Below are 25,336 nucleotides of genomic sequence, written 5' to 3'. Positions count from 1 at the left end.
ATCCTGCAACCAGTAAAAGGTGCAAGATTAAGCAAAACTAGCTGGTTTCCAGAGCCCTGTGATTACCTGCGTCTGCCAATACCTCGCTGGCAGCTGAGGTAGGGTCATGGCTTAGACTTTCCCTGGTCTTACAACAGTTCATGCAGCATTTTAGGATGCATTTACTAGGCTGCACAATTTGTAATGCAAACTTTCAAAGCCCCTTGCCTGAAGCATCCTTGGGCAGCACAAAAAGGTCTTTGCTGGACAGCACTTCCCAGCACAGGCCCAGCATGACCTCAGGTAGGCTTGTCCATCAGCACACCAGAAAACTTATACCAGGTTGCTGTTTTCTTTTGAGAAGTTTCTTGGTACTTATAAATATTTTCCTGTGTCAGATCCAGTTTTGAAAAGAGCTGAAGCTGTTGAATATGGCTCCAACAAACCTCCTGAGCTTCCAGGACAGCAGCATGGTAAATATGGATCCAGATTTGAGCTGGGAATTTGATGTTTCTTCACAAGGTAAATTTCACAGAAGATTCAGTGGGGATGTTTGGAAAAGCCAGCCTTGTAATTCAAATGAGTCAGGAGGTTTTGCTCATAACTAAAGAAAATACAGACTGCTTCAGGGTCTGTGAATCCCTTTCCATAGCTGTGGAAATAAGCATTCTGCTGTGGCATTGCTAATGGTGTGCCATGCGGACTCTAGTTCCTCGCTGGGAGAGGATCCTCTTCTGCCTCAGTATCTCTATGCTTTAAAGGGCTTGCAGATCAAATCCTGACTCCAGATCAAATCTCAAATCTGTGGCAGGATCCCTCTGGGTGTTCCCAGTATCCCCCAGGGCTGTTTATGCTTTTCCTTCCAAGTGTGAAAAGCCCACAGATGGGATCCCAGGCTGCAGACAGGAAGGAGGACGGGGAGCCATGGGGTTGGGACAGAGAGGTGACACCTGTGGTGTCCCAGCTGCTGCACGGCACAACACTTAGTGCTGCACATGTTCTTATCCCTGAGGGCTCCGGGGTGACCTCCAGCAGGACCAAGTCCTTCTGCCTGAACTCGGGGCACAAAGGCTGAGCCCCAATCTCTTTTCCCAAACCCTCTGTGTGTGCTGAAGCAGAGCAGCACCCTGGGAGAGCAAGCAGCACACCCAAACACGGCTCAGACCTCTCAGCGTGGAGGGCTCACCTCATGTTGCTTTTCTTGCTCCTCTGGGACAGATTTATCCCAGGAGAGGCACGGCTGGAGCCCTTGCAGCGCAGCTTTCCCTCCTGCCAAGGGCCCCCTGGTGGCACCCAGCCCGGCGTGTCCCTGAGTGCGCGACCGGAGCAGGCTTCGTCCCCGTGTCCCTGAACCCGAAATGCCGGCACGGGGCGGGCTGGAGCTGGAATGGCTCTGCTCACTCAGCAGCGGTGAAGCTGGAGAGCTGAGAGGTCCCTGTGTGGTCACTCACGGTCAGACTGGTCCTGGCTGCTGTCCCCAGGAGGGTTTGAAGGCACACAGGTGTCCCTCTGGCTCCAGAAGGCACAGTCCTTTGCCTATAGACAGTTCAAGGTAAGCCCAAGGGACCTCCACTAGAAAGGCACATATGGATTTTGGACCCTTTCCCAGAAGTGTTCCTTCCCTTATTGGATCCCCTGGGCAGAGCATTGGATTTGACTGTCCCACCCTTTGGAGGTAGGGCCTGGTTTTCCCACTGTCCACAGCTTCAGTTCTACATGGCAGCAATAGAATTTTTAAAGTTCTCTGTCCTTTCCACCCTCAGCACAGTTTATCATCCACTCAGCTGTGCCCAATCTGTAGGAATATGCCATGGGAGTAATTTTAGTTATTCCCTATTCTAGTTACACACTCACATTTTTTTCCTCCTCCTCCTTTTAAACCAAAATTTTTCATTGGTCTGTCCTAGAACCCCGTGAAGGACCATATTATCAGACATTGTGCCAGGAGCAGTGAATATGTAGCCAGGGGCTGTCATTCCCTGTGGCACTGAGACAGGAAGGCAAGCTTGGAAGAGCATCTCTTGGATCTGTTTCCTCATGAAAACACCTGTAAGGTGGAATCCCACCCTCAAGAACCTGGGAAGGTTTCCAGATCATCTTCTGACCCTTGAATGAGTATGCCACTTCACTTTGAGGACTCCTGGTTTTTTTTATACTGACCCCAAATATTTGTTTTTCACAGACCAGGAAATGCTGTTGCTCTTGGCTTGGTTTATTTTTTTTTTCCCCTTTTGAATAACTACACTTGTGCCAGTATGACTGTAGCCTCCTTTTCCATTATTAAGGCTTCTAAACTTTACCTTGGCTCATGGCTGGACCATTTTGCCTGTATTTCCTCCTCTGCACAAGCTGATCTAGTTTTACAGTTCAGACAGGGGACACACAGAGCCCTTGGGGTTAGCAGTCCTTCAGAGTGACTTTTATTTTGACTTAATAAGCAACACACAGAAGAAAATTATAGCAATTGAAAAAAAATAAAAGAAAACATAGAAACCCTGTATCTCCTTCAGGGCTGGAACAAATGAGCCCTCTGAGCACCTGTAGCTAGGGAAAAAACAGGCAGTCCCTGCCAAACTCAGAGGAAAGTCCCCACACCCACATGCCACCACCACCTCACTTCATCTGAGTCCAGGAGCTTTTTCCTTCCTTTTCCCTGTGCCTTGTGAGCCTCAGCTCAGCAGTCATGCTCATCCACAGTTTCCCTCCACTGGAGTTTTCTTGCAGAGCAAGACAAACTGGCTTTTACTTCTGAGTCTTGAAAAGGGCACACACCAACTCTTTGGGAGCCCTTCCAGTCAGGGCTGTGAGTAAGGGAAAATCCTGGAGAAATCTGAGTAGATACTGATTTATTCTTATGGTGGTGATTGTCTGGCTCAATTTCCTTAATCCTGCAGAGTCCCATATCCTGGAGCTGAGCAAGGGGATGCCACTGACCATGTTCAATGTTAACATGGTGCTTCACCATCTGCAGGTGGTGAAGAGGCCACGACAAGAGTTCTTCCCATGTTAGTCCCTTTCTGTGAGAAACCTCCTCACCTCCTGGACCTCCTTTCCAGGCAGATTTTGGGGTTCAATTTAGAGCTTCTGGTCATCTGTGTGTTCCTCTGCTGGAGTGGAGAGCCTGCCTCTTGCTCACATCTTCTGCTCATGGGAAAAAAATATCAAAGATGGATTGTGCAAGAGTCAGGGACATCCTCAGCTGCCACTCATACCAGGTCAGCATATTTGAAAGCCAGAGAGGAACTGATCCTCCACAAATAACCCAATCTGTATTTGAACTCATTTGTACTCCTGGCCTCCACATCATTATCTAACAAGAATTATACAGTCTTTGTGACACATAACATTAATTTTGTTTTGTTTGCAGTAAAGTTGCTGCCTGAGTTCACCACTGTTTTCTTCAGATTAGGCAGAAGAAACCAAACACCTCGAGTTCATTCGTTTCAAAGCAAGATCCCCAGGCTCTCAAGTGAGATTTTTTTTTTGTACCAATCTTCTAAACCCTTTTCCATTTCTCCACATCCTTTTTCGAAATATGGACACATTCCAGTAACTTGTGCTGTAAACAGAGGTAACACAATCTGTTCACTCTCTGAGATCCCATTTTATACAGCATGTTATCATCCATCTCCCTCCCTGGAGTCTTGTCTCCCCAGGATTCTGTATTCTCTTCTGGAAGTGTGATCCACATACTTTGTTCCTCAACACAGAACCTTATGTTTGAATTCTAAGTGTGACTTTACCAGGGGTCTTCGGAGGCAGTGGCTTCCCCTGAACCTTGCCAAATAGATGCACCCTGCCAGCAGAGACAGTCTCACCTGCAGGGCTCTGAAGCCTCCTCACCATGTCTTGGCAGTATAAGACATCCATGGGCATTTGGATGTTGAACAAATCCTGTGCAGCCTAGCACTGGAAGCTCACGTAGTCTGAATTTCCAGGACACTTTCATCTCCTCAGCAAAGGGTCTGAAGTATTTACACAGGCCACAAAAGCATTAGCTGTTTTATCTTCTACTCTCTCACACGCTGTGCAGCTAAAGAGAGTCCTTGGGTCTTTTGGGGCTTTCAGAGGAAAACCTGGCAGAGAAACCTGTCACAGGGGAGAGAATGTTGCTCAGAGTGTTCTTCTTCTAGAGAATGGGATCTCATGTCTGCAAACAGAAACTTCTTAGAACCAGGAAAAATTATAAATGGCACAAAAAAAAAAAAGGTCAAGCTTAAACCCATGTTTACTCCTCAGTTGCACCTCAGTGACCAACTTTCTAATATTCACTTTGCTCTCCATTTTGGGAGCCCAGATCTCTCATAGTGACACAGGAGACCCCACCCCTCCCTGGGAATTTTCAAGTCCATTCATAGTTCCAACTCTTTGGTCCCAGCCTCCTCTGAGGGTGAGTAAGGGCCAGCCCTTACACCAGGAAAGCCTGTCCTATTAGTGCCAGTCCTCTCCCAGCATACAGGGGTACTCAGAGCCAGCCAGGTCTCTTGGCAGTGCTACAGGCAAGAGCTCAGCAAGCAGTGATTATCCACAATTGGAGGTGTTCAGGATTCACCTGGGCCAGGCCCTGAGCAACCCAGTCTAGTCTGAGAATCGCCCTGCTGGGAGCAGAGGGGTGGAGTGGGGACCCAGAGGTGCCTTCCCTGAATCTCCCGGTGATGCTGTGGCTAACAAACAGGAGGGTTTGTTTGGGTTTGTGGACCTTTTTCTTAGTGGGGCAGTAGGAGATATCCTACAGAAGTATACAGGGTGCTACCTGCCATGAGGGGCCAAGTGGAGAGGAAATTGAAAGAACAGCTCAGCTGCCAGCACCCTCTGAATTGCAGTCTGGCACACCATCCTGTTAACCCAGCACAAATGTGTGGTGCTGCAGAGAGGGGCAATCCCATCCTCCCTTTCATCTCTCCTGCTGCCTCTCTTTTGTCAACACTGATGAGCAGCAGAGAATTGATCCAGCTGAAAACTAAACTATAAAGGAATAAATCCATTTTGATTTACAACGAGCCCTTTGAGTTTAAAAATGCACCATCTCCTTCCCTAGCAATTTTTTGTTCAGAGCCAAATTGCTGGGGATCACCAAATCAGAGACTTTGTTCTCTTCAGGACTATTCTGGAGCACTGCTGTGCTCTTCCTTGCTGTGCCATCACCCACAGCAACCTTCCCCGTGGCTGTACTCTTCTGCAAATGATTTCTCATAGCATCACATGCTCCTTTAGTTACCCTACACTTTCCATATCTAGCTTTCCCACTAAGAAAGAAACAACATATTCACTATTTATGAAAGTTTGCCTGCAGCTTCCAGAGATGCAGTGCACCATGAGCTCCTGTTCTCCTGCCACCATGCACCATGAAAACACAGCACATGGATCACATCTACTTTTCACAGCTCCTCAGGACACACATGGAGCTAAGCCCAGAGCCAGACCCCTCTGTGCCCTGAGCAGCAGCATCTGAGACATGACCAAGGAGCCTCTTCTGTGTTGGAGAGGCCCATGGTACTGCCCAGAGCAGGGCACAGAAAGGATCTGAGCCCCAGGAGCAGAAGGCACATCCTTTTGTGGTGATTTTTCTCTGAGGGAATTCTATACTCTCAGTTGAGAGAAACAGCAGCAGTGGGGATATGAGCCTGAAATTTGTGGATCAAACTTTCTCTCTTGGCTTCAGGAGAAATTTATTGTTCCCCCAGATCTGCTGCTGGGTCTTAGGGCCAGCAGACACAAGCCACATCTGTTCTGGAGGCCCCACAGGCCAAAAAATCTCCAGGAAAAGCAGTTGTACAGTCTCCCTGCAAAACTGTGAAGAGACTGAAAGGCAAAGAAGCCACACCTAAGGGGATGTTTTGCAGTCTGTTGGGGCAATCTGGGTGCTCTGGTTTCACTGCTTGTCCAGCATCAGCCTCAGAGCCTGTCCTGACACCACCTTGCCACTACATGTTGAGCTCCTGGGTACCTCTTTGCCCTTGAGAAAACCTACTGCAGCCCTGGGATGTTTGGGAGGCTATTGCATGTTTTTCCATTGCATTAAAAGCATGAATGCTGCAATGACAGATGAGTCAAAATGTAACCCAGCCTGCTGCATGGATTTTTGTAGTTAATCTACCTCACCCTCTGTGTTGCAAAACACAGGGGCTGTGCCATCAAAGACATCACTTAACTAGATACTGGCCAAGGTACTGATGAGCCCTCACCATCTCCACAGGTAATTTTGGACAACTGAAGGGGATCCTGCAGCATCCCATCTTTCCTGCAGGAGGGGTCTTTTGAAAGAGAATAGTTTCACACTTCTCCACAACGAATGCTGGCCAGATACAAGTTGCCAGCTGCCAAACATGCCCATGAGTGCTGCAGATTCTCTTCAGTAATTAAATCACCAGTTGTTTTTATTTTGTAGCAGAAATGCAGCCCATGGCTTCAGCCAGCACCTCCCAGTGCTGTTCCTGACTTTCTAATTCAGGTTTCTGTGGGATATTCAGCTGTCTACTGAGGATTGTCATACAAAGGGTGCTTGCCCTATAGCACTGCAGAAAGAGGCTGCAGATTTGTCCAAAAACCCCATAAAGCTATGCTTTCCTAGAGGTGTTCCTGTGGGATTCTGGGAAGCAGGCCACTGCTAGACTCTCTTCAGCACCACAGCAGAGACCTGTGGTGACTCAGGCACTGCCCATCCAGCAAACCCTCTAAAAAGCTGAAAAAACCCCTTTTCAGAAGAGCCTCCCAGTCAGTCACCCAGTCACTCTTCTTATTCCAAAAACTTTGCAGGGGCACATTTTGGTTTCACCCAGATCTGCTGAGGGATGTGAACTTTCTCCTTTCCAATCCTCCTCACTCCTTTTTGGCACCCTCACCCCGGATGAGTGGATCTCTCTGACATGTGGTATATCCCACCCCTAGGGGAATAATTTACTGCTTCCAGGAATCACAGAGGGACAGAAGGAAGACTGGGGCAGCCACTTCCTCCCTCAAAAAAGGAAGTTTGTGCCCACCCTCAAGTTAATTTCATACACAGAACGCATCTCGGGTTGGTGCCTGGGTGGAAACCACCGTGGCTCTCTGTGTGGATAGAGTGGCTTGCATCCCTCTACCCCAGGGGTGCTATTTCAGTGCCCCTCTACCCCAGGGGTGCTATTTTGATATGTTTCCACACTCTGCATTTCACACAAAGCCTGCAAAGACGTGGGCACTGCAAAGATGTGAGCACTGCCTCTTTCTGTTTCAGTGTCCTGCTGCCTGGCCCCGCTGCAGCAGGGTGGTGGCTTGGGGACCACTGCATCTGTCCTGAGTGCCCAGAGAGGGGCAGCTCCACTCCTTCCCCTCTGCAGCTGACCTCAGATGTCTTTTAGCCCCCTAAGCTTCCCAGGCAGTGCCAGAAGTCTTGCAGTTAATCCCAGCCTGATCCCTGGAACCCTGCTGCCTGTGCAGGCGCCTGTTGAGTACCAACCTGCCCGGCAGCTCTTGCTCACACCACGTCCCTGCCAGACTTTCCCTTCTGTTTCCCCAGGTGTGGCTGCTTTCTGTTTACAGTTCCTTGCCATGGAGTTATTAGTTATCTCTTATTAGTAAGTAACTTGTTTTTGCTTGCTGTGTTTGCTTTTGCACTGGGCAAACAGCAGTCAGGATGTTTTACACAAGCTCCTTCTGCAGGGTGCTCTATCTCAGGAACACCCAGGCCAGCTGATAACCCAGGCTACAAGCCACGGCGTGGCTCCTTAGATCAGCTATAGCGTGCAAATAAATTCTGCAGCACCTCACAAAGTCAGCATAAAGCAGAAGATTGTGACCAGCTTCACACTTGATGCTGCAAGGACCAAAAGGAGAAGGTGAAACGTCTCAGAGGAAAATATGGTATCACAGCAATCTGGAAGCACGACCAAAAATTCCTTCAGCAACACTAACTCGATGATACTTCAGAACAGTGTTTTCTACTCCTCCTTTTCTTGGTCAGGGTGGTTTGCATCTGTGAGACATGCCAAGACAGACAAGAAAAGCCATGTATTAAGGTTGTGCACAAGGTGTCTGCTCGGTGGAATTCAGGACATCCCTCTGGCTGTCCTGGATTGCCAGGACCCCTGACAGGGGGCTCAGAGACCCTGGCACAGAGCCCAAGATGCCTGTGACTTTGATTATGACCCATGGAGCAAATTACCAACCTTATATGAAGATCTGCAAGCCATGAAAGTCTAAGTAGAATAATAATTAGTTTGTCACAGGGTGAAAAATAGATTTTTGGGGGTTCTTAGAATGGAGGTTCAGGGGGCAAGATGGAGGAATCTGGGAGTGTCCAGCCTTTCTCCTTCTTCTTGGCCTCCATCTTCTGCTGTGATGTTGGCACTTTTAGATTGGTTTAGAGTAGAAGTTCACTGTCTAACATGGGTGATAGGTATTGGAAAGTAATTGTAAATAGTGTACACATAGTTTTTAGTATAAAAAGATAGCACTGCCCTGGGGCAGGCAGAGCCTTTTGTCTGTCCTGCTGAGCAGACCTCAGCAGGTCAGGAGAAAGAATTTTATAGATAAGATACAATAAACAACCTTGAGAATGAGAACTGAAGAGTTCTGACTCCTTCGACTGCCAGGCTGGGAAAAGAGACTTTCTAACGTATCTCGGGGTCACTCTGACCAGCTAAAGCTCCGAGATCTGCTCTGGGCACACCTGGCTGGAGCTCCTAATGCCTGGCACTGCTCCTGAAGGAGCATTTGGTGCACTGGGCTCCCGTCCCCCTGCTCCTGGCACTCCTGTGTAGCCTGCCTGTCATTTCCCATGGCTCTGCAGAGTCCCACAGGTGCCTGGCAGCCTCTCTGCCCAGGGGACCCCCACGGGCACTTCTGGGAAGAGGTTCCCATGCTGATGTTCCTCCGGTCACTGTTATCTCTGCGCCGGGGTCCTGTTCTGGGAGATGACGAAAATGCCACTCGAGGAGTCAGCATTTAAAGTGGGTCGTTAGGCAGAAACGTCACCGTATGTCTGCTAAAGATAGCCTGGTGCTGAGTAAAAAAGTGCCTCCAAAACCTTCATTTCACAACGTGCTCACTCAGCACAATGAGCCACAGATGTCCCCCCAGTGCCAGGCAATGCCCATCATTTTCCAGGGCTGTCCATCAGTCCCTTGGGACCGCCTGTCGGGATGGAGGCACATCCTCTCCTTTGCTGGTCCTTACAAGAGACAAGCTTTTCCCAGAGTACAGATTTCACTAAGGATGGTCTGGGGGGCGAGAGTGGGGCAGTGCCAGGGTGCCAAGGCTACGAGTGCAGGGAGGGCTGAAATGAAGGGGAGAGCAGTGAGCTTGGTGTGTCCCCTGAAAAAATCCAGGAGAAGGGGAGCAGAGGCTGCTGGACTGTGGAGCCCTACGTGTCTCCCCACCACAGTTCAGCTTCCCCTCCCCCCCCCCCCTAAATTTCTCTCTCTCTCTCTCATCTGCACCCACACACTCACACCATTCTTGCGCTGCTGATTCAAGGGAAAGAGAACTTGATGTTTTCTGCCTGAACTGGTCACCACAAACTGTTTTTCTTGAACAGGAGGAAAAAACACCTCCTGACAACTGTCACAAGTTCTCCCCCATCTTCACTTGTCTCCTCTTCTCTCATGCAATCCCCTGGGCAGTGTCACACAAGAGGGCATGAAGGGCCACTGCAGAGCTGCCCTCAGGGCCATGGAGGCATGCAAGGCCACACCTGAACACCAGTCCCACTACTCAGGAGGCTCAGGAGCCACGTGGGATGAAAGACCTGAGAGCTGTCCCTACAACAGAGCTCTGCTGAGGGGAAGCAAAGCGCTGGCTCTCTTTTATCCTCCACCTCCACCACACAGCTGAGGAAAACCAGAGAGCAAATAAGAATTCCTTCTACAGTCAAGAGCAGCCACTATGAGTCACCTCCCTTCCCTCAGCCTCAGAAAAAGCCCAAGCCCTTGGTGGATGAGCCACCGAGGGGCTTGGCTGTCTGACACTCATCACAAAGGGCTGATAATCTGAAAGAGTCAGAGCCAGTGGGTAGCTGGAAACTGTGAACCACAACAATGGGGGTTCTCTGAGACAAAAAGGGGGCCCAGGATGAGGCACATGGATGGAAATGTATTGGCCTGTGCAAAGGTCAGCAGCTGCATCAGGGCCAGGATGAGCCCCCTCAGCACATGAGCTCGAGTGGGTTTCCCCCAAAGCTGCTGGAGCAAAAGGCTTCCTTCCTCACACTCCTCAGAGTGCCACAGCATGCAGCTCATCTTTTCAGTGCTTATTTTTTCCCTCTGGATTCTCCCCTCTGTCTCCTTGGACCACCTCAGGTGTGTCCCATGCTATCCCTGGACTCTAGATTGATGGGTCACATATATCCTTGTTGGAGCTTAGCATGGAGCATTAGCCTTTCCTCATGCTGCCTGTGAACTGACCAATGAGAAAAAGCCAAGAAGTCAGCACATTGGAAAGATTAAAGAAGGAGGAAAAAAATTTTATAATAATAAGAAAACCAACAAAAGAAAGAACAGCAGAAAAAAAGACGACCATGTTCTCAAAAGCCCTGAAAGAATTAGAGAGAATCTGTAAGAGACGGGAAGATCAAACCAAAAAAGGCAAGAGATGAAAGAAAAACATGAAGGGTACTTGCTGGGAAGTGTCTTCTACACTTTTTCCACTGGCTATATAGAAGCGAAACGTGTAAGAAAAACAACAGCGACCCAAAGAATTTCCACTAAAAGATGCTTAGAGCAGTGTCTCTGGTCCCTCCCTCTCTGCCCTCACGTGCCCCGGGCTCCTGCCGCTTTCTTGGTCGTGACGCATCCTCTCAGTGATACGAGGAAACTCGCTGCCCACCTGCACTATAAAGGCATTGAGGGAAATGCTTTGATCAGAGGGGGAGAGAGAGCATGAGAGCAAGCACATCCCACTGACCCCTATGCTCACCCACCCTTTCTGACAACCTTCTTTGCCCATGCCTCATCTTTGCTGATTTCTTCAAGCTTTGGACCTCCTTAAGCACAGAGCTGAGTGAGAAGCAGCCCCTCTCCTGGATGCCACCATGAGGCTGGTGTCCCTGCTGCTGTTCCTCATCTTCACTCTGCTGCCTTTCACTGGTAAGAGGGGCTGAAAATATTGGGGAGGGCAGAGTAGCTCAGAAATCTGAGTCTGAGTGTTACTTGATCCCTGCAAAGGCTGGAAGGGAAAAATTCTGCCCTTCCAACTCCACAGAAGGTGGCCAGATATCATGCTGTATCCTAACCCAGCCTGGCAAAGATGGCATCCCCACCCCAGAGTGGGATAATACTGAATCCCACTCTCTGCTCAACTCTCCATCTTGTTACAGCTGGCCACATCCTACCAGGATTATCGGAGGGGAGAAGCAGGGAGCAGAAAGTGTGGGTCAGAGAGGGGAGTTCAGCTGTGCTGCCCTGCCACTTGAGCCCCAGAAAGACAAGGGAGAGCTCAAAGCCACTGCCTGACAAGATATCTGTGCTGTGGAAGAGGCATGGGGGAAGGTATGCCAGGGCCACAAGAGACACGAAGTCCTTCTGGGGGAATGGGGGGGCTGGAGGCTCTTTGAGCCCCTTTTCTCCTTTCCCATATTCCCTCCTTGCCCATATTCCTTCCTTCCCCATATTCCCTTCTACCTGCCCCCTCCCTTGATCTCATGTTTGCCTCTGGCATGAGCTGCTCCCTTGTCCTGCTTGCAGCGTGCACCAGGAGCCCCACGTGGTGCTGGAGGTTGGCTACTCGGGCCTGCAGAAGACAGCCCAGCGCATGAAGCCCCGGGTGTCGCTCCAGGACTCCGCCTTACGCAATGGCAACTTCTCCCTGCGGATTGTCCCCGTCCGGAGAGAGGACGTGGGGCTCTACGAGGCACAGGTGAAATACAGGACAGAGGTGCACAGCTGCCATGTGGAGCTGGGGGTGATCACAGGTAGGAGAGGATGGAAAACCTGGGGAATGGTGATTTTAGGGCAGGGGAGGTTGTAAAGGTGGATAGGGTGGGGATGCCGTGTTTGGCAGGGCCGTGTTTGGCACAGGCAGCACCCTCTGGAAAGGGCAGTTTGCTGCTGTCTGCCCTCAGCTCTGCAGGGAGAGCTGCCTAAGGGATAAAGTTAGGGCAGCACAGACACAAAGGGCTGCTTTGGTGGCTCCCCTATGACCTTAGCTCACCCCCAACCCAAACCCTTCTTTTTGCAGTGACCCTCAGTCCACCCAACCCTGTGATAGAAAGTGAACTGCTCTTGATGAGCTGCAACTCCAGCCACCGGGCCAGCCTTGTGGAGACATGCTGGTTCCACAAGGAGCACCTGGGCCCCACCTCCAGGACCTTCTGCTCCTCGTCTGGGACTCTCTCCATCCTCCATCCAGCCATGAGCGACGCGGGCTCCTGGCGCTGCCAGCTTCGGTACTCTGATAAAGAGATCATTTCTGCCACCTTCAACCTGCAAGTTCTAGGTGAGCTCAGCCTGTGTGTTGATACCCCAGAATCCCTAACCTGATCCGTTTGATGTGACTGACTGACCCCCATGGCCCCAGCTCCCACCTTTCCTCACTTCCCAGGTTAGTCACCTCCCTGAGAAGCTCTTTCCAGGCACCACCCCACATTGCCTTCTTTCCCTGGCTCAGGTTTTGATGGCCCAACCAACCCTGTGGTCTATGCAGCAGCTGGCTCTGCAGCTGATCTACCGTGCAGTCTGAGCTACCTTCCCAGGGCCTTTGGGATGAGGGTGGTGGCAGCCCACTGGAGCCATCTTGCAGGAGGACATTTGGAAGACAGGGGCATCTCCCAGAACCTGAGCAGCAGAAGTTTCCCCCTGCATCTCCCCGTGGTGGGGCCGGGCGATGCAGGGCAGTACCGCTGCGCTGTCTCGGTGGGACACGGGACAATCAGCAGGGACGTGACCTTGGCCCTGCTGACAGGTGAGAGGAGAGACTGGGGTCCCTCTCTGCAGACAAACATCCCCACATGTCTGTGCAGTGAGCATGGGTAGCTCCTGGTCATGGGTTCCCACCCTGGGGGCAGGAAGCAAGATCTCTGTTCAGGGCACTGCACTGCATTGGACTCTGCTGGAATGGGGGGCTTTCCTGGGTGACTTGATTATTCCTCTTAAGAATGAGAAAGACAAAGAAAATCATTTAGAGGAAGTAATAAAGAAAAGATGTAATAGCAGAAGAATGGACGAGGAAGAGATGTGGACATGCCTGTAGGCTTTCCTGAGGTTGCTTTTTTCCCTTTGGCACAGTGACTCCGAGCATCCAAGGACCAGTTTCTGAGGGGAATCGTTTGCTGCTCATCTGCAGCCTCACGCACTCCCAGGGACATGAGCGTTTCCAGTGGACACACCTTGACTCAGCCCCCACTAAGAGCAAGCTGGCTGTGGCTACTCCGCGTGGCTTGGAGGGCCACAGCTCCCGGATAGGACCGACCTTGGAAATACCCCAAGTGTCACAAAAGGACATGGGCACCTGGGAATGCAGCGTGTATGGCCCAGAAGGCAGACTGGGAGCAGTGGAGTATGACCTGCAGATCACAGGTACTGTCCCCCATGGCTCTGCAAACAACCTCTTCTTCTCCTCACCCTGCTTAGCTCTCTGGTGCCCTTTCCTCTCTCAACCTCATCCTGTCCTTCTCCCCTTGGACCACTTGGATCCCATCTTCTTATCTTTCACCAGTTCCTCATGCTGCTCCTTCCAGTTCCCCACCTACCTCTTTCATATTTTGCCTGTTGCTGTGCAGTCCCACCCCTTCCTTGGTGCAAAATCAACCATCCCTTCCTTCCTGACTGTGATTCCTCCTCACAGGTGCCCAGGTCTCCAGCGCTCCCTCCATCTTTAGTGGGCAGATTACATTTGGGCTCGCACTCACCCTCCTCTTCCTGCTTGCCGTTTGTGTTGTGGCTCTGGCCCTACAAAAAAGGGTAAGTGTCCATCACCCCACTTCTGTTATCTCTCCTGTACATCCACCCTTTTTTGACCTTCCCTAGATTACTCCAGAGACAGCAGTGAAAGGTTCTGGGGACACAGTGGCCAGAGGAGATGTGGGGCTGGAGGAGCCTGCTGATGGTTCATGGACACACTGGGAAAGCTGTGGCATTGGCACATTGTACCTGGGCATTGGCAGGTCTGGCTAACCACAGCATTCCTTAGGGGCAGCTCAGACACCTCAGAGAAGGAAGAAAACCTCCTAAGCTTTGAAAAGCCTCATGTTTATTCCCCCAGAGATCAAGCCATGCTGTAGTAGAGGAGGGTCAGTTGCCAGGCTTTTGTAGATGTCCTCTCTCTCATTCCTTAGCTGGATGCCTTAATGTAACCATCTCCTGTTCTGTACCAATGCCTGCTGGTGCCCAGACACAGATATTGATGCAGGGCTGCTGTTTCTGGCTCAGCCCTCACACCTCAGCTCTCAGCTTCCTGTAACTTAATGCCCTTCATTTGCTCAGCTTCTTCCAGTATCTTGTCCTCTGAAAACTCTGCCTTGTACCTTCCCTCTATGATCCCCCAAGACCAGACCAGGACTAATCCCTCCCCAGCACGTCACTGGAAAAAACTGTGCAAACAAGTCAGACTGTTTCTCTGAAGTTTTCATATTATTGCTCTGCAAATTAATAACGTGGCAAAATCATCCTTCAGGGTTTCCTTTTGCAACAAGGGAGTAGCTAATGCAGCTGCCTCCTACTTAGCCGTGTGGAAAGGGCCCATGATGACAATTCTGGTGGGGAAAGGGCTGGGCGATGAGAGTGAGATGAGTTTGGAAGAGCTTACCCTGGTGAAAGAGCTGGGAGCCTTGAAACTGCCTCAAGCTGAACATGAGGGATGTGACAAAATTGATGAAAAGTCTTAGTAAGTCCCAGTGGCTGGAGACTGAAGGCAGGCAGCATCACAAAAGAAGCAAGATGGAAATTTTAAAGAAACCACTGTGGGTAGTGCAAGAGCAGCTCGTGACAGGTTCTTTGTCATCCATCCTTAATCAGCACTGATGGTAAAGGATAATATGAGGCAGAAATTTACACTTTCTGTGAGACTCTCTAAAGAGTGCAAGTCCAGGGCAAGGTGATCAGAACCAACCTTTCTGGCCCAAAACCTTAGACTGGAACCCCTTGACAGTGCACCTGTAAAGCCTCAGCTAGCAGGAAATGGGTGTCTAGCTGTTTGCTTAAACAGCTCCCATCCCACCAGGATATTCAGCACCCCAAAGCATTTGCATCTGCCCCCATGGCCCTGCTGTGCTGAGCAAGCCAGGCTCCCGTGGGGCAGCAGAGCTCCTCTATCCATGGGTGTTCCTCAGCCAGCTCTGGATGGCCCTGCTTTAGCAGGACTGGATCATCTCCAAAGGTCCTTCCAACCCCAGCCACCCTCTGGTTCTGTGATTCACACCCTTCCCTGCACGGGCTCCCCGCCGGGCTCACCCTCCCTCAGAGGGCAGATGAGGTGGTTCCTGGAGCAGAGATATCAGCTCTTCTCTGGTTCTCTCTCTCTCTCTGCTGGCATCCTCTGAGACTGCATTTGCTGTTCCTGCCCTGGTTGGAAACTGGATGCTCCCAGGGGTGTATCGTGCACACCCGATGGGCTGTTGCCCACACATTAGGAATTCCCATTCCAATCCCCTGATCCTATCAATGTCTGATCAGTACTGTTGCATTTCATTGATCCTGTCACAGGTTAGTGCTGCCTTCTCCTAAAATATCTGTGTCTTGCATGATATTCTCATCCTCTTTCTTCCAAATGAGGCTCCTCAACTTTATCAGCTGCCTAACTCATTAGCACTTTCACACTCTCTGTGCCAATAATGACTGGTCTTTGAAGACTTGTGCTTTTCATTTCCCTTCAGTCTGGCAGAAACCTGTCAGCAAACCCCAGTCCCTTCCTCTTAGCTGAGATCACACCTACCATGCCATTCTCTAACTAATCTCATCCTTCTTGCTGTACTGTCTGTGTGTAACCCTATACAGCTATCAGGAGCCCTGAGATCGACCTCTTTTTCACTTGTGATAGTGGTTCTCTCTCTAATTTGTTCTTATCTCATTTTGCACAAGCCTTCATGCCTTTATTACCTCTCCAAAAAGGTGTTGTACAATCTGAGATACATCAAACCTGACAGTGGCCTGACCATTGCCCAGATCAGTGATTGCTCTCCCTTAGCCAGGTCCTGTCTTTGTTATTCCTTATGCCCATCACACCACAGAGGATTGTGCTGAGCCAGCCTTCCCCAGAAGGAATTGCATGTCTCAGAGAGTCATGCATGTCCCCTTCCCTGGCTCTGGCAGGGAATGGGAGCCTTCTGGTTGCAAGCAGTAGGATTGTCTTCCATGGCAGGGAGAAGCCCAGACCTGTGCCATTCAGTCTCTCTCCCATGTCTGATGTAGCCTCTTGCTTCCCTTTCAGGCACAGGCTCCTGCCTTCCCAGCACTGGAAGGGATGTTTGCAGCCAGTGTGCCATGGAAGCCCATGGAGGAAAAGCAGAAAGGGAAGATCCAGCAAACGGAGTGCTGATGGATGCAGGGCATCGGGGCCGGTCTGCATGGCAGGGTGAAACTCTGTGTGCCACACACAGAGAGAGAGAGATGGGCACCGTGCAGACCCCTCTCTGCAGGAGGGGCTAGGGATGGCATGAGCAATGCTGGGGACCTTGGGAGCTCTGTACCTGCAGAGGGGCTGGAAGCTGCAGCCAGGGCGAGGCAGACTCACCACTGCAGTCAGGTGGCCAGCAGCAGAGATGCTTGGGAGCTGTTGGGAGTATTTGAGCCAGCAGCTACTGCCTGCTTCAGTGCCACATGTCTGTCCCACTCTTTGCCCCTCCTTCATGGCCTCTCTCTCAGGCTTTCTCTGGTGGAACACCTGGATGGAGGACATGGCTGGAATCCATCTCCCCTGCAGTCTGACAATGTTTTTCCCCCATACTGACTCTCTTCTCCTCTCCCTCTCCCTGCACTGCCCAGCTCACTGCCCTGTTGCACATTTTGAGCATTTTAACTTATTAGAAAATCATTTTAGAACTTAAAATAAATTCATGTGATGAAAAAGCCCACTGACCCCTGTGTGTGCTTGTGGAGGAACGTGCCTATTTGACAGAACTGGGTGTACCTCTGCCTGTGTGAAGCCATTTCTAAGGCTTTTGCTGCCTTCTCTTTCTCTTTCAGTTCTGTTTTACTGAAGTTCCTGTTCGTTTCTGACATTTTCACAGTGAGGAAGGGGAAATTAAATGCCACTAGAGAAGGAAGAATCACAGGTTCAGTCTTTCCTTTTTGCTGCATTTCAGAGCCTTCTTTTCTTTTTTTTCTCCCATCTGACTGTCCTTGTTCATTCATTCATTTATTCCTTTAGTCCTCACATTTTCCTGAAAGATCCACAAGCGACATTATGGCTCCTTTAAGGACGTACTTAGCAATGTAAGCATGAGTCTGCCAGGCCCCACCTCTCAAGACCTTCAATGTGTTTAGGTTTCATGCAGTCACAGAATGCTCTTCATGTCCCCTCTGAGCAGCCATGGAGGACTGTGGTACTGAATGCAGCTCCAGAAGAAACACTTAATAATGAGAGTCACACATGGGATTTCTCCCATATGGGCCCCACGCTGAGGCTGCTCCCTGCTCAGGATGGAAGATTCTCTTGACTTGAGGGAACGTCACCACAGCCAGAACAGCTTTTTATTATTTCAGCAGGCACATGAATAGACCTTCTTACTGTGTGGGTCCCACCTTCCCTCCCCAAAAGGTTCAGGCACTCAGGTAGTGAATGCACTCGGGTGTCCTTAGACTGCAGGAAGCACAGCAACACCCCAAGTAGCTACTCACAAGTAGCCCACTCCAGGAAGCATATCTGGACTTCTCAGCTCTTTAGCTACTCAGCTATCCATGTATTTTACTGAAAATGACACCTCTTTCTCCACTGAATGCTAGAGAAGTGCAGCAGAGCTGTGAGGTACATTTGTCTGCTTCAGCCATCCCATGCAATTTCAGTCAGACCCTGGAGCAGAACCAACAAAAGGCAAGAAAATGACACCTCTTTCTCCACTGAATGCTAGAGAAGTGCAGCAGAGCTGTGAGGTAGATTTGTCTGCTTCAGCCATCCCATGCAATTTCAGTCAGACCCTGGAGCAGAACCAACAAAAGGCAAGACAGTCCAGCGTGGTACCAGCATCTTCCTGGGCAAATGATAATGCTGCCATTTTTTTTTCAGGTAGGAGTGATCTGTCTAGCTCAATCACCTCTGTCTGCCAGATGCTTTGGAGGTAGAGAAAAGGCTGGTTAACCCCTGTGGGGCTGAGGGGCAATCCAATATCCACCAGGATCACATCATATTCTCTCAGTGCCTGACAGTGGTTTGCTCTCTCTTCTCACACACAATGGGATGCTCTCTCCTCCTGTGGGTACCACTTTCAGCACTGCCTGTGACCAGCCTGGATGTTCTCATTGCTCAGATGTGTGCCTGGTCTCTCTTTAAACCTCCCTGTTTCCTTGTACTCTCTGAGTTCCTCTGGCAATCCATCCTCAGATCTGCTTATTCACTGTGTGAAAATGGTTCCTCTCTCCATTTTGAACTAAAAGCTTTCCACTTTCACCATTTTCTTTTCTCCCATCACAAAGGCTGGGAAAAGAGGGACTCCCAAATCTATCCTACCTTGGATGGCCATTATTTTACCACATTTTATCACAGCCCCTTTTTTGTTATTTCCCCATCCCCTCCTGACTCACTGCCTTTCAGGTACAAATCCCAGATTTTGGGACATTCTCTCTGACAGTTTGGGCAGGCCCAGCTCTGTGCACAGTCAGCTCTGCTCGGGCCCTTTGCTCTGGAAGAGGAGGCAGCAGCCCAGCAGGGGAGCAGTGCTGGTTTACATGAGACACAGAGCCTTTCTCTGCATCACTTCCATCCAGCCCTTCCGTGTTTTGTCTGCCTCTCTGGAAGAAGTTGAACAACACTGAGCTTGTAGCCAGCTGTTCACTGTGCCTGTCATGATGGGCAGATGCCTGACATGGTGCAGTTACAGTGAGAAAAAGCCTGGAAGTATTTATGCAGTTTAAGTTTTCCTTCCTAGAAACTATTCCTATATATAGGAAAATATTTCCAAATCAAGATGGCACAAGGCAAGTCGGTGGAGTTGAGGTGGAAGGACCAAGAGTCTGCACAATAAAGCAAACAAATTTGGAAACCTGTTTCAAGTTGTGTCAATAAATAGAAACAGGAAATAAAGCAAATGACATATGACAGAAAGAGACCTGATGCTTTTCCATAAGGATACAGCCACAGGTGCAAAACTCAAATAGAAAAAAAAATATTTTCAACATACCAGAATGTGGTCATTTGACCTGGCTGGGTCCATCACTCCTTTCTCTAACTGGATGGGAGGCAGAAAGTATAACAAGAGGCTCATTGGTCCAGATAAGGACAGGGAGAGACCTCTCACTGATTATCATCACATCAAAACAGACTCACCATGGGGAAATTATCTGAATTTATTACCAATTAAATTAAATCAAATCCAAGCAGGATATTGAGAAAATAAACTCAAATCTTAAAGGACCTCCATCCCACCACTCCATTCTTCCAAGGCTTAACTTCACTCCCAATTTTCTGTACCTTCTTCCCCACAGCAGCACAGGGAGACAGAGAATGGGGGTTGCAATCACTTCATCAGGTGTTATCTCTGGCACTCCTTCCTCCTCAGAGGAAGGACTCCTCACTCTCCCCTGCTCCAGTGTGGGGTTCCTCCCACAGGAGAGAGCCCTCTATTAACTTCTCAAATTTGAGTCCATCCCATAGGCTGCAGTTTTTCACAAACTGCTCCAGCATGGGTTCCCTCTGGGGTCACCAGTCCCACCAGCAAACCTGCTCCAGCGTGGGCTTCTCTCTCCACAGGGCCACAAGTCCAACCAAGACTCTGCTCTGGTGTGGGCTTCCCATGGGGTCACAGTCTCCATCAGGCATCCACCTGCTTCAGCCTGAGGTTCTCCATGGGCTGCAGGTGCATCTCTGCTCCACCATGGACCTCCATGGGCTGCAGGAGTGTCCTGCCTGCACCATGGGGCTGCAGGGGAATCTGTGCTCTGGCACCTGGAGCACTCCTGCCCTTCCTTCTGCACCAGCCTTGGTGTCTGCAGGGGAATCTGTGTTCTGGCACCTGGAGCACCTCCTGCCCTTCCTCCTGCACCAACCTTGGTGTCTGCAGGGGAATCTGTGCTCTGCACCTGGAGCACTCCTGCCCTTCCTCCTGCACCAACCTTGGTGTCTGCAGGGCTGTTCCTACCACATATTCTCACTCCTCTCTCTGGCTGAAGTTGTTCATGTTCTTTTCATCCCACTTGACCATGTTGTCCTAGAGGCTCTACCACCATCACTGGTGGCTCAGCCTTGGCCATCAGTGTCTTGGAGCCAGCTGGCATTGGCTGTGTCAGACATGGGGGAAGATTCTGGCAGCTTCTCACAGAAGCCAACTCTGTAGCTCCCCAACTATCTAGACCTTGCCACAAAAACTCATTGCACAGTGGATGGAAACTTTTAAAAAACATAGGAAATCCAGTGGATTCCCTTTTAGCAGAGAGGAGGGCTTAAGTAATGCAAAGAAAGCGTTACACATGCAGATTCCTTTGCGTAGGACTCCTCCAAAAGGAATTGGAAGACAACCTTTAATCCCAAACTAATCTTTTTTCAGTAAGAAAGATCAGCATCATTAGAAAAAATCATAACTAGGTCCAGATGTTCTGCAACCCAGACTTCTGAGGGATTTACAGTGAGAGGCTAAATTCTAGCAAATAGCATAATCTGACAAAAGAGCAACAAGAAAAATAGATCTATTGTGGTCTTTGTGCATTCTGCACAGCCTTTTAAAAACAATAAAATGTTAAAACCAGATATCAAATTATGTAGGCTACTAAGGCATACTGAGTTTTATATTTGCTTGGCAAATTTATTGGAACAATATCAGCACCAATCCAAAAAAATCTATGACTTATTACTCTGCTTCTGTTGTTTCAACCCTGATGAATAAACCCAAAATATGTAGGGTTTTCCTTTTGCCTTCTAAAGGCCAAACTGTCAAACCAAGCTCCTTATGGGAATGCTGTTGTTGTGGGTAGTGCATCTTGTGCCTCCCACTAAGTTCCAAAGCATCTGGGACAGTCTTTTCATACTTGTGGATTCCATCATGCCCAAGAGTTTCTCTCCTAGGTTTCCATCCCTCTGGCCTGCCAGTTCAATGCCTCTCCCTCCAAGAGCTGTCATATGATGTGCTCTGAAAAGGGGGTCGCTCCCACCTGAACAGAGGGGTCTCAGAGGGTCCCATGGCAGGAGGACATAGGACACTCCTGGAGCCCAGAAACACAGGAAGTCACACACAAGGGCAGATTTTGCAAGGATTTGGTAATTCTCATTCTTACTGAGGTTCCTCTTCTTTTACAAGCACTGTGTGTCTTCTTTCTTGTCACCAGGTCAGCATTGCCCCTTTTGTATGTAAAATGACACAGGTTTTGGACCAAGGAGAACACACCAGCAAACTCCCTAACGAGTTTGGGGGCTGTCAGGAGCTCAGTTAGGACCCTGTGCTCAGGCACTCCCCAGCCCTTCAAAATCTCAAATGAGATATTAGGAAGAAATTCTGTGCTGTGAGGGTGGAGAGGCACTGGCACAGGTTGCCCAGAGAAGCTGTGGATGCCCCATCCCTGGCAGTGTTCAAGGATCCTGGTCTATTGGAAGGTGTCTCTGCCCACGGCAGGATGTCGGAGTGGATGATCTTTCAGAAGGAATCTTTCAGGTTTCTTCCAACACAAACCCCTCTGTGATTCCTCGGGCTCGCAGGGCGGGCAGAGCTCTGCGGGGACACCGCGGCTGCTCCGCGGTCCCTCCCAGCTCCTTGTCCCGAGCCAATGCCGCCATCTAGTGCACTGTGCGCGGGATTCTGCGCTGCTGAAACACCTCCAGCTGCGCATCCGAACAACCCCTGCCACCACCTTCTGCCCCTCGCTTCTGCCAAGGCCAGCAATAGTGAGATAGTAAAGCGATATGCATCCTATACAGGTTCCTAAAAACTCCTCCAGCCACCCCCCTCCTGCCTGTTGCATTTCTCACATGTCCTTAACATGGGCTTGGTCTTGGTTAGGCTTGCTTTACCCTCTGTCACTTTTGGTGACACATTTCTGCAGGTTGCAATCTTGATTCCTCTGTCAGTGCCCTCCAAGCAGTCCCTAATTTCCCAGCACACCTGGCTCGTCTTGCTCCATAAGGCTCCACCCCTCCTGACTAAATACAGGGGACCCCCTTGCTCATGAAGGACCTTTCTGGAGGGTTCCCGATTTTCCACTGTGATCAGCACATGAACCTTTATGATATCTGCTTAGAGAGCCCTTTCTTCCCAGTTCAGGCTTCCAAGTTCCTGCAGACAGGTGTCTCTCCCCAGTTTTCCCCATTTCTGAGGAACACAGCTGTGTTGGGGTGAATCACTGGCCCCCTCAGCAGCCAGCTTGTTGTTTCTAGCTCCCACATCAGGCACCAGAAATGCCCCACGAGAGGCTCACCAGGTGTCAGCTATTCTGTTGCAAAGAGAACGCTCCTGGCCTTTGAAGCTGCTGATAGTCAGGTGCCTCAAGATCTGGCTTTTATGCTGCATCAAACACTTGTCCTTCCTTCTCTCTAGTACCACTTGGCAATCACTAATTTTCCAACACATCTGGGTATCTTTCATCTTTCAGTCTACAGAGGCACACTGAGAGCCCCCATGATGTGCAGGGAACTTGGTTTTTAAGGAGGTGATCTCTGGAGGCATCTTGGCTTTCCAGTGAAGCCAGTTAAAAGGTCTTTCTCAACATCTGATTTCTGAGGCCCTTTTCTCCCTTTATCTCTCACTTCCTTGGAGACCCTCAGTGTCTCTGCAGACTGTGATCATCACCCAGCACAGCCTGGAAGCTGCTCCTCTCCGCTGAGAGGATCTGTTTCTCTCCAACACGAGCTTGCAAAAATATTGCTGGTGATGGGATTAGAGCAAAGAGAGACAGCGCAGAGTGTCTCTGCAAGGGATAAAGCAGGGAAACATGACAGCCCCTGATTGGTGGGGGCAGAGCTGTGTGCAGTGCTCAGGCTGTTCTCGCTGTGCTCGGGGGTCACTGTGTGATGCTGGATGAGCCCCCTTTCCCCAGGGGTGCAGTACAGCAACTGCCCCAGCGAGGTGAGAACCAGACTTGCCAAGAACCTAAAAACCACTTAAATATTTATGAGGAATATTACATTCAGAAGAGAGACTGACTGGCTAATATTATTCATCCCTTCTGGATTCTGATGTTTAATTAATGCTTGCAAAGTGCTTTGAGATGCTTGGATGAAAGAGATACAAACACGTCACTGCACGCTGTGACCCTTGGTCCCAGAGGCACCTGTTCCCCACACAACTGCAGCAGCTCCAAGAGATGGATCCCCACCCTAGGGTGACAGTGGATCCAGAACAGGCATTCTCGCAACGTCACAGGCCTGAGGCTTTGTCACCTCAGACCACAGCCCTGCTTCTCCTTGCAACTCTGCAGCAAGTTCAAGTGCATTTTGCAAGCTTTACCCCTTCAGGGAGTGCTATTTCTGGTAGATATTTGCAGTGACATAAACCAACTGTTTAAAAACAAGCCAGTGTTTCTGCATTACAGCGTGCTGGGGAGACAAAACGCGAGCCAGAATCTGTACAAACTGAAGCATCAGCTCAATGCCTCAGATCCCCAAGCACTGAGATGCCAAAGCCTTACAATCCCAACCTGAGTTTTCTTAACGCTGTTTTTTTTTCCCAGGACATCCCCTCTCTGGCAGCTGGGGACCAAAAGGACATTTCTATTTGACACATGTGAGAGAGTTTTGAAGATGCTGATGGGATATGTCAGGTTCTTGCCAGACAGCTCAGAGTGTCTCAGAAAAGGACATTCCCAAGTTCTGGACACTAGCAGAGTGCCCATTGCATTGCATTGCATTGCATTGCATCCCATCCCATCCCATCCCATCCCAGTTTGTATCCCACACTGGGAAGTTCCTGTCTCGTGCAGATGCCTTCCTCTCTGAAGCAGGACATCATCTTTCTCCAAAGTCCCAATCAATGGAGAAGCCCTTGCACTGGAGGTCTGGTCACAGCTGTTCCTGTCACAGCTGGTGGCACATTGTGAGCCTCGCTGCCGTGGCTGTCTGTCCTGCTGCCCCCAGAGCCTGTGAGGTTGCACCTCTCAGCCCCATCCTCACACAAAGGGGCAAGTCACTGCCAAAAGGAGGAGAGTGGGTGGCGCAGAGATGAAATCTCAGCCATGTCTGGGGCTCAGTGGGTTTCCGCCACCTTGGCTGAGGCTGGGATTCAGAGAGAGAGAGAGACCAAATGTGGGTGGGAAACCACAAAAGCCCCCTCCTCCACCCCACAGAGAAGGGAAACTGCTGAGATTCAGTAGTGGTGCAGGTTGGTACAGGTTACTGAAGAGTAACCTTACACTGGCTTTACAGGGCGAGGTTTTGGTACTGGAGGGGCAGCATCAGCGGCTTCTGTGAGACGTGAGGAGCTGCCCCATGTCCGTCAGAGCCACCTCCAGACGGCCCCAGAGCAGACCCACTGCAGACCAAGGCTGAGCTCATCAGTGATGCTGGTGGCACCTTTGTGACAGTGTGTTTAACAAAGGGAAAAAAGCTGTGCACAGCACCTGTGGGAGACAGGAAGGACAATATGTGGGAGAAACAGCCCTGCAGACACCAAGATCAGGGGAGAAGGAGGGGCAAGAAGTGCTCCAGGTGCCAGAGCCAAGATTCCCTGGCAGCCCATGGAGAGTCTGCACTGGAGTAGGTTTTCTGGCAGAAGCTGTGGCCTATGGAGGACTCACAGTGGGGTCCCGGATGAGATTATCTAGCACCCTACCCAATCACACCCTGAAAGCCTCCAACAATGGCAACTCTGTCACGTCCCTGGGGAGGTTGTTCTGGTGACTGATTGTTTTCACTGTAAAAAAGGTCTTTCTAATGTCAAGTTCAATATGAAGAACTGCAGTCCATGGGAGGAATCCACATCAGAGCATTTATTGAAGGACCCCACAGTGCAGCAGAAGAACAACATAAGCAGGAAGAAGCAGCAGAGATGAAGTGCTATGAACTGACTACGACTTCTATGACCTGTCCCCTGTGACACTTTGGGGGAGGAAGGAGGGGTAGAAGAGTCAGGTGTGAAGTTCAGCCTGAGGAGAAAAGAGATGTGGGAGAAGCTGTTTAAAGTTGTTGGGTTTTTTAAAAATTGATCACTATGTTTGTTTGTTTTTAATTAGCCATAAATCTATTTGTTTGTTTTTAATTTGCCAAAAATTAAATTAACCTTTCCCCAAATTAAGTCGGTTTTGCCCATGACGGTAGCTGGGGGGAGATCTCCTTGTCCTTATCCTGACCTGAGAAGGTTTTTCACATCTTATCCCTCTGC

General features: G+C 49.9%; 1 protein-coding gene across 1 annotated transcript; it reads left to right on the top strand.

Annotated features, from left to right (window-relative positions):
* Nucleotides 1–10,984: 10,984 nt before the first annotated feature.
* LAG3 (lymphocyte activating 3) lies at nucleotides 10,985–16,844 on the top strand. The gene is made up of 8 exons (XM_054628357.2): nucleotides 10,985–11,039; nucleotides 11,270–11,441; nucleotides 11,637–11,863; nucleotides 12,130–12,387; nucleotides 12,559–12,852; nucleotides 13,176–13,466; nucleotides 13,735–13,850; nucleotides 16,315–16,844. The coding sequence occupies exons 1-8, from the start codon at nucleotides 10,985–10,987 to the stop codon at nucleotides 16,420–16,422; spliced, it is 1,521 nt and encodes a 506-aa protein (XP_054484332.2). The 3' UTR covers nucleotides 16,423–16,844.
* Nucleotides 16,845–25,336: the final 8,492 nt, after the last annotated feature.

This window comes from Agelaius phoeniceus, chromosome 2, assembly GCF_051311805.1.
Source record: "Agelaius phoeniceus isolate bAgePho1 chromosome 2, bAgePho1.hap1, whole genome shotgun sequence".
Lineage (NCBI taxonomy): Eukaryota > Metazoa > Chordata > Aves > Passeriformes > Icteridae > Agelaius > Agelaius phoeniceus.
The sequence above is the reverse complement of the archived record's forward strand: the minus strand, read 5'-3'. Positions and strand labels throughout refer to the sequence as shown.